Here is a 10,057-nt window from a genome sequence, read left to right as displayed (position 1 = left end):
GTAGAGATGGGGTTTCTACATTTTGGTCAGGCTGTCGAACTCCTGACCTCAGGTGATCAACCCGCCTCAGCCTCCCAAAGTGTTGGGATTACAGGCGTTTATAAACCACTGCACTCAGCTGTCTTGATTTTTTTCTTCTTCTCCCTTCAATTGTAAAAAGCCATAAATTGGTAATGAAAGCATTTAAAAAGCCTGAAATTAATAAACTTTGTAAAGTAACTGTTAAAACATAATCTACAAACCACATGAACAGCCTTTGCTTGCTCAATGTCTAGCTTTGACTATTTTGATCTTTACTTATACTGTAATTTTTTCTTTGTCATTCCGTAAGTTTCTCCTTTCCTGGTTGCCTGGACAGTCTTTAGTGGATTTGCAGCTTGGGGACAGTCTGGAGAGATTTTCTGGGGTCAAACATGATTTGTTGGTCAGCATATAACCATGGACTGTAATACCCACACGAAAAGATCCAGATGCAGTTTTGGATGGGTCGATAAGGATTTACCTCATATGCTTTCTTTTATTTCACAAAATGTGTTCTGTTCTTTCCTTTATATTTGTAGGAATAGAAATGGGAATGTGGCCTCTAGAGTGTGCTGATGTATGTTTAACAGCTAGCTTTTGAGGAAAAAAAAAAGATCTGATTTGTAGCATTTACTAATTTTTTTGGTATAAATACTCCCACCATGGCCAATTTCAAAATACCAATTTGACAGCACTGAAGGCAGAAAAAATGTACACAGTTGGCTTTAGTAAGCCAGTGCAAGCTGGCTTGAGCACACTACTAGACTAAGATTGATCTGCCTGTTGCCAGGAATGGGAAAATACCTTGCACATGATAGCTTAAGGTGTAAGAGAACAGAATTCTACAAATACAGAGTTTTTACTTTAAGAAAAATGGATTTACTCATCTATAGTCAGTTTTACTTGTGGACTTTGACCTTTTTCTTTTGAATTAAGGGCTGGCCATATGAGTATGCCTTATGTAATCTAATAATCTTAGCACTGTAACTTCTATTTCTTTATTCGTGAGCAATAACAGTTTCTAAAACTGGCTTGTATTTGAGATTGAAATTATTGAGAATCATTTTCAATCTAATTCCTTATACCACGAACCAAACAAATTACCAGTTTTATTTCAGGGTATTAACATAATTCGCATTCTAATATATTTCATAAAAGAAAATATTTTATTTCCATTATGTGGGCAAAGTTTTTCCCATATCAAAGCCAAATATTTGATGGCATATTGCACTAATCAATAATATGTGTAGAAAGAATACCAGCAAAACACCTTATTTTTAAAATATAATTTAATATATACCCTATTAACACCAGTGTGCAGATGCATAGTATTGACAGTATACTAAATAGTTACTATTAAAAGTTACTTTTAAAATGTTTTCAACATTAAGTACTGGTGGAACCAGGGCTGTTATTTTGTACATCGTATCTTTTATGTGTTCCAAAGGGAAAGTAAAATTTCCAGTAGCATTAGAAAAAAAGTACTTATATTTTATGTAGATTATACAAAATCTCATGACATCTACTGAAAACCTCACAATTCTACTGTGCACTAATGAAAACACCTTTTCAAACAACTTGCACTTATATTGAGTTCATAAAGATTACTACAAAAATATTGCAAACCCAATAAAAACATAACGATATCGTACAAAGTGTTTTGATTTTTAAAAGTCAAATTTTAAAAGGCCTGTATTTATATAAATGTGCAATAGTTTTTAGTTATGCTGACTAATATTTTTGTCTAGGATTATCTAATTTTAGAAATCTGGGTTAAATGTTTTTCCTTATTTTCTGCTACGGAATGAGAAGACACTGAGAATGCACAGAATTTACAAAATAAGATTGGGTAAAGCTTTATAAAGTGGAATAGCAAACACTCTACATGTTTTACTTGTTGCCCTACCAAAGATAAAAATGTCCTACTGCCCCAATTTTCTGAAATTTAACTTGAATTCTTAACGATCTTAACTACCTAGGTCCTTTATAGTCTTTGAGATGAAAGTGTAGAGATTTTAGGTTCTCCAACAAAACCCAATATATCACTAAAGCCATTCTCCATTTTCAAAGAATATTTAAAGAAATGCATATTTCAATATAAAACCTCAAAATGCGGAACTAAGATACCTTAACAACATGGCTAGCCATTACTGACTTGGCTTTAGCCTTAGAAAAATATTATTAAAATCGGCCAAGTTCCAAATTTAAGTATTTGGTTGTATACTGTTAATATTGTACTTTCTGATATAGATATCAAAGAAAAATGATATTTCCTGAAAAACAACAGCAAAATATATATCTTTTTTTGGTGAAAAAAAATCCATGTCAAGATAGGAAATACGTTGTTTTAAAACTTAGAATAATTGTTATGAAAGAACTATAAAATTATAAATTTCTAAAAAAATTACACTGAAAATGTCTCTCTAGGAAAAAATATGCAACTTGTTAGATACCGGAAAATATGGCATTACCATAGGGTGCAGTCAACTAGGCTATAAGACTTTAAAAACTCACAAAAAGTAATTAGCACCAAAATTGAAACTTCAAATGATATACTAAAGTAGGTCTAGGTCCAAATGTTACATTATAAAAAAGTTATATTTAACCTGGGAACTTTCCTTACCAATAATAAATATATTATTTTCAACCTTTAGAAAACATTCTAGCATTACTGATTTTCATCAAAATATTAAGGTAGTGTATGCTCATTATCATTTAACTTAGTTTAGACTGGGTAGGGACAATCGAAATCCAAATATTTCCCAAATAATATTATTTGGTGGGGAAGGTGAGTGGGGAGCAGTTTTCTAAGAAAAACTTATTTTTAGCTACTTTCATCCTTTTTCTTCTGAAATGTTACTGGAACTCTATAAGAACTATATTGCTTGATTTGAATTCCATGTCCTGTTGTTTTCCCTGTTCACTTTCTGGTGGTGTTATTTAAAATCTGGCATGGGGATAGAGGTGTATAAAGGGGACAGAGATCACAGTAGTGAAACAAGAGTTCTGAATAAGCTAATGTATAATCAAAATACATATTAAATCCTGTTATGATCAAGAGTTTAGTTTTAAATAACATCCATGTATAAATTTACTTACAAAACAGTCAGCACACAATTTGAAAACAAGGCAAACTTTTTCGGTTGTCAAAAAGTGAAATATATAACTTCTTCAGCTACATATATGGTTACCAAATGTCAAACAATTCCATTCGACTGTGTTTTACTGTTGCACATAAATAATAACAAGGCAAAGAACAGCAACTAGTCCAAGGGCTTGCAGGCCAAGGAACCACAGCATAACCCAAAAGAAAATGACTATTACTGGTTCCACAATTCGTTCTCCAAAATACATCCTTGTGAAGCCCATGTTGATAAGGTTTTTGTTCAGTTCACCGAAAAGTGTTCCCATTTTTTTGTAGTCATCTCCAACAGGCTCAACAGTGTGGTTTTGTGATTCTTCAACATCCTTAAAAAAGAAGACAAAACATGAACATAGCATGAGAAATATGTAAAGGTATTCAAGAACGTTAGTTCTTCATATTCCAAAGTGCTGAGTACACTTCTGATAATTATTCAGTAAGTGCCTATTAACTTAATACAGTGGGAATGTTCTTTTTGATCCTGGAATTGCATAAAAATGGCTGCTTAAGTGAAGAATCATGTTTGTGTTTCTCTGGCGAATAACCATTTCTGCCGCCCTCCTGTTTTGTGAGGCAAAACTTGATTAGTCTGTCCTGGTAAGATTCTTTTTAGTCTGTTCCTTTGACACTAAGACTTTAAGGAACTGAGCCTCAGCTGACCAAAGCATGTTTGCAATTACTGTTGAGCAATCTTCAGCCACTACTGCTGTGATCTTTGTCTTAGGCTCAGCTAAGCAGGCTTCAGCGTAGGCCCATGTATAGTTTCCTGTTCATGATACAGATGCCCTAAATGTCTCTTATTAATCTCATCAGGAGAAACAAATAGTTTGAAAATAATACAATTTTTTTTTTTACAATAAGGCCAAAAGTCTACCCAGTAGTTGAGTGTTCCAGAAAATGTTTATGTGCACCCAATTATACATAAACAAAAATTTTATTTCTATTATCTTCCAGTCTTATTACAATTAAGGCCATGCCAGTAAGTAAGTTACTGTCTCCTGGCTTCAAAGTCACTCTTTGGAATTCTGCAAATATTGGCTCCCTGTTAGGCTCTGTCAACACAGGGACCAGTGTGACACTTCACAGGTAGAGAAGGAAGAAGGAATTTGCTCTGTTTCCTTCAGATGGGTTTCTTGATCCTGTTAAGTCTCACTCTAGCAGCAATTTTTCACGCTGACAGCAGTAATGCATTCTAATAGTATCAGCTGATTGCAATTTGGGGGTTTTCCAACTCTTGTAGAACCAATCTCAATGTGCCGTCTTGAGATGCCAGCTCCAATTCCTGGATGCTTCTTCCTCGGATACCTGGTTCCTAGGTCTATAGGCTCCCTCCTCTGAACTAAGAGAAATCAGCACCAGGTAAGCAGTGACCTGTTCTCAAAAGTCTGAATTTCAGCTCCATAGGGACCTTTTTTAAGCTTCTCAGTTTCAGTAATTCCAACTATTTCTTTTCCTTGCTGCCCAATCCTATGAGTGGTGGCTGCTTCCGGCTGTTGTCCTGGTGATATTTTAGTGCAATGGTTTTTAAACTTTAGCATGTGTTAGAATCTGCTGGAGGACTTGTTAAAGCACAGACTGCTGGGCCTACTACCAGAGTTTCTGATTCAGTAAGACGGGGGTGAAGCTTGGAGTCTGAGAATTTGCATTTCTAGGAAGTTTCTAGGTGATGCTTATGATGCTGGTCTGGTTACCATGCTTTTCCAATACCTAGTTAACAATTATTTATGTTAAATTATCTTTGTTAAAATACTTGATATAGTTTCTATCTCACCCCAGACCCTAGTACAATCACAAAAGAAAAACTATGTCAGGTAGGTGAGATAACTGTAAATATAATTTATTAAATATATATTTTTAGGAGTCATGATTCAAATAATTATTGAAATAGTTGCTCATAATAGGTACAAGATGGAGAATTTATCATATGTTAAAAAAGCCTTTAGATATAGGGCTTCACATAAGAAGAAGTATTAAATACCATTAAGTATGCTTGTATAGGCCAAAGGAAGGCAAAATTAATTACCTTAAAAGGGAGTGTCACAAAAATCACCCGCCACAGAGCCAACAAATTTGAGGAAGTATTAAAGCATTCTTCAAACATCTGAATCAAACTTACATTCTTTTAGTAGAAACCAAAGCTTAATCATTTCAGTCATCAATCAGTAAATAATTAAAACTATTTTTTCTTATTTAACAAATGAGGGCCCTATGAAGCCTTCTTTTCTATTATAGGCATAGAGTTTAAAAAGCATCTTTAAGGGAAGAGTGAAAAAAATATAACTTTTGTTTAAAACAGAAAGTCAAACAAAATGATTTTCAGTATGGCTTTAAGAAGTGGGCCTTTCCCATATACTAGTAATTTATGTGCAGTAATGAGTACCAAGGGGGACTGATGAGGTAGTAGAAAAATGAGACTCATTGGGGCATAATTGTTGAGCCTGTGTCATGTGTTCAAGCCATATTTACTTTTGAGCTATACTTTTATATAATTTTAAAAATTACTTTTTTCACTTCTATCAGAAAAAGAGTCAGAAAGAGCAAAACGTTGAGTTATCTAGGGAATTCAAAGCCAGGCTGCAACACTTAAAGTAGCTGATTGACATGACCTTAGCCAAATTACTTCACTTTTCCCGAACTTCAGTTTTCTAATCCATAAAATGATTTATGTGATTCTTTTTTGATACTGATAGTTTTCTCTTAAATTATAATTTGTGGTTCTTTTTTTTTGTTTTAAATTGATTTCTAAGGTATTTTTTCCTTCACTGATACATTACGAATGGGTCAATTTTACGTTTCTTGTAGTTTGATGTGATCCATAAAATTACACTACATTAAGAGAAAAAAAAAAACCCTTGTTCTTGTCTAATATTAAGGTTTTCTTTTTTTTAGGGTAGAATTGGGCCCTTGAGTTAGTATGTAATTCTGCTGATTACTCATCCCTCTCTATTTCTCCAGTGTTATGTTGATACTGTTTCTGGCCTTTTTTTCTTCGTCATGTTAATTAAAGTTCTTAAAAAATTTTTTTACTCTTCCTAATTTCTTGTAATCTATGCACTCGTTGTACTTTGGGTTTTTTTTTTTGTTACTGAAGCTTTTTGAGAATTTTTTTCAGTATTTTTGTGGTTTTAGTACAAAGAAAGTACCCTACTGTGGATACGGCAGGTACTCTCTGAAGATTTAAATTCTTTGTAAAATAAATTAAATCTACAAATGCTTGCGGTTTTTTTCAGGGGAAGAAGGAGGTGTTGCAACACTTAAATCAAAATAGAGTTACTAACACAGACCAGGTGAGGAGACAGCAATGCTCACATTATCTCAGATATTGAGAACAGCTGGTGGGATTGAGACTGGAGGCTGAAGACCCAGTAAGGACAAATCTGGGCAAGCTGTAGCTGTTGCAGCCTTCTTCTTTTTTTATTATAAAAAATTTTAAGCACACACAAAACTAGAGAAAATAGTATAATAAACCTATATACCCATCAACCAGATTCAGTAATTTCTAAAACTTTGCCACCTACTGAAGTACTTCTTAATCTGGGTAATCTAATGAAGAAGAAAAAAGCTTAAAAGAAATCACTAGACTAATGCCTAAAAGTTGCATATCTTCACAAATGAAGTTCTACAGAAACATCAAATATAACCAGCAATGAATTGGATAGGGGGTTCAAACAACCCTAAAGGAAGACATTTAAGAATGTGGAAAGAGTGTCAATTCCCAGGCAGGCAAAAGAAAAAAAAATGTAGAAAAGGAAAAATGAGCAATATTCTTCAATCAGTAAGATTATAGTCAATCTCACTACAGTATTTTATGTATCTAGGCTATCCTCTCAAATAACACAGTTTTAAAGGATACAAAGAGTGGCGTGTTGATAAATGTTTAACAATGGGCTTTGTTGGGGGTTGAGGGCAGCTCTGTTTTGTAGTGTTTGTCAATGCTGTTGTGTTTTCCATTTTCTGTAGTATTAGTACTCTCACTCTGGCCAATTTCAAACTATAACAGCCAGCTCACAAAGTTCCTGAAAATTCAATAACTTGCTCTTCGAGGACTGGTAGGAGCCAGCACCAGCACTTCACTGTAGGAATAAGAGATGCTTGAGATAAGTTGAGGTAAAGACCTGCATGGTTATAGTCGATGAGTTTGATCCTTTCCTTCTGTCAGTTGGTGCATTTCTACGTTTTGTTTTGTTTTTAAGTTTACAAAAATGTCAATCTGGGATAATTAAGTAGAATTAACTTATTACAAATATATTGAAAAATATATTGCAATTGGGTAAACTGTATTAAGAAAGGAATATATTATGACTTGAGTTAGAGATAGAATGAAATGCATGTGGTGTCAGAAAACTACTACAAATAACAGCATATTGCTTTTTTGGATTGTCTCATGCAGCTGTCAAAAAGTCATCCAATTCAATTATTTTTAGAAATTCTTATTTACAATAAAATTTAAACCATCTGGTTGATTTGTGAGGAAGAGAGATTTCTTGATGCTCCCTAGGTCAGTGAATGACACCACCATCCACCAGCTCCAAAGCTCAGGACTCTAGGCTTTCTTAATCCCCACCCTCTTCCTCTTCCCTATGTCCCACTTCCAGCTCATCACCAAATCCTCTGTTTTATCTTCTAAATATTTCTTTAACGTGTATATACTATTCCATCTACTGCTATAACCATAATAGTCTACTAAGATCTCTTGCCTTGACTATTCAAATAGTTTCCTAACATTGCTACTGCATAAATCCATTAGCTCCTCTATAATGTATATACCACAAGGTAGCCACAGTGATTCTTTCCAAGTACAAATTCAATCATGCCACCTGCATCCTGTTTTTAGGATCAAGGTGAAAATCTTTAACATGATCTATGAGGCCATGCTTAGTCTGGCTTTATCAGAATGAGGTCTATGATCTCATTCTGTCATCAACCTTCCTCTGTTTTTCTGTTTCAGCCACACAGGTCTTTCAGCTCTTGCTTGCCACAGGGATTTGCACATGCTGTTTTCTCTGCTTAAGAAACTCTTTTCTCCCTCCTTTGCTTAGCTAAGGCATCCTCTTCTTTTGGTCTTAGCTTAAGCTTCAGCTCAGTCTCACAGCATCAGATAATGCTCTTTCAATGAATTCTAACTCAGTGCCAATCAATGTGTTATTATTTGATTAATATATCTCTAACTGTACTATAGGCTTCATGAAGTGAGAGCAGCATCTATTTTTGCTGGCCGCCGATATCCTGATATGAATATGTAGCAGAGGCTATGTCCTGGGAATAGTAGCATATAGAAACATCTCAATAAATATATGTTGAATAAACAGAAAGAATGTGTCTTTCTGGCAAGTATTAGAGAAGTAGTTGATAGATTTTCCATTTTGCTCCTTTTTTTGCCAAACAAAAGATGGACACTATTTTCCAAAGTATTATTTACTATAGTAATCTGAAAACAATGTATATATTTTCATGGGATTAGTAGTATTTCTGTTGTGGATATTACTTAGCATCCAGTCTTCTTTCCTCTGCCCTATTAAAACCTTAAATCCCACCTTCATTCTTCAGGTGAAGTAAATTCTACCTACTCAGTTCCAGAGATGACAATTCTGAGAGTAATTTTCTCTTTACTAGAGCTGGTTTTGGAAAGTGCATATGATCCACTTTGGAACAATGACTTCTGCATGTCTTTTGAAAAAAATTATTCCTAGCTCTTCTGGAGCAAGTAATTATTCACTTTGGAAAGTGAGCCTTATTTTCTTCTATTTCTCCACATATACTCCTCAAGAGAACTTGTACTTAATATTAGTTTTCTATTGCTGCCATAAGAATTAGAAATGTAATGGCTTAAAACAACACAAATGTATTATTTTATAGTTCTGTCTATTAGAAGTCATGTTGGCAGGATTAAATTCCTTTCTGGAGGCTCAAGGGAATCTATTTCCATACTTTTCCATTTGCTAGAGCTGCCCACATTCCTTGGCTCCTGGACCTCTTCTTTCATCTTCAAAGCCAGCAGTACTGCACCTCTTTGACCATTCTCAGTAGTTAACATTTTCTTCTGACCACAGTGAGAAAACGGTTTTTTTTTTTTTTTAATTTAGAAACTTTTATAGCAATTTTATACCACAACATTTTTACTATACTTTACAAATGTATAGGTCTCCAATGAATTGAAAAACAAAAAACTAGCTTTCACCACGTTTTGAGAAACACTGGTATAATGAACATCTGTATTGTTTACCACCTACATTTAATTATTGTTAACAAACAGAAATACTGTATAAAAAGGGTGTAAAATTAGGGGCCTTAAAAGTTTTGATTTTAAATTATTTCTTTAACTCTTTTTAAAATAATTTCAACTTTTATTTTAGATACAGGGGGTACATGTGTAGGTTTGTTACAAGTGTATACTGCATGATGCTGAGGTTTGGGGTATAGATCCCATCACTCAGGTAGTGAGCATAGTACCCAATAGGTAGTTTTTCAACTCATACTCCCCTTTCTTCCTCTTCCTCTAGCAGTCCCCAGTGTCTACTGTTGCCATCCATATGTCCATGAGTACTCAATGTTTAGCTTCTGCTTACAAGTGAGAACATGTGGTATTTGGTTTTCTGTTCCTGCGTTAATTTGTTTAGGATAGTGGCCTCCATGTTGACTGCTGCAAAGGATATAATTTTGTTCTTTTTTAAGGCTGTGCAGTATTTCATGACATATATCACATTTTCTTTATCCAATCCACCACTGATGGGCACCTAGGTTGATTCTGTGTCTTTGCTATTTTGAATAGTACTATGGTGAACATATGAGTGCATGTGCCTTTTGGTAAAACTATTTTCTTTGGGTAAATACACAGTAATAGCATTGCTGGGTTGAATGGTAGCTCTGTTTGAAGTTCTTTGAAAAATCTACAAA

At 34.3% G+C, this 10,057-nt stretch overlaps 1 protein-coding gene across 1 annotated transcript in view; it reads right to left on the bottom strand.

Moving 5' to 3' along the window:
- Positions 1-1,168: 1,168 nt before the first annotated feature.
- FAM241A (family with sequence similarity 241 member A) overlaps positions 1,169-10,057 on the bottom strand; it is a 42,320-nt gene continuing 33,431 nt past the window's right edge. The window contains exon 2 of the mRNA XM_017509898.2: positions 1,169-3,489. Within this exon, the coding sequence (XP_017365387.1) occupies positions 3,244-3,489 (246 nt within the window). The 3' untranslated portion in view covers positions 1,169-3,243. The remainder of the gene's footprint in view (positions 3,490-10,057) is intronic.

Source organism: Cebus imitator, unplaced genomic scaffold, assembly GCF_001604975.1.
Source record: "Cebus imitator isolate Cc_AM_T3 unplaced genomic scaffold, Cebus_imitator-1.0 Scaffold17, whole genome shotgun sequence".
Lineage (NCBI taxonomy): Eukaryota > Metazoa > Chordata > Mammalia > Primates > Cebidae > Cebus > Cebus imitator.
This window is presented reverse-complemented; position numbering and strand designations above follow the sequence as displayed.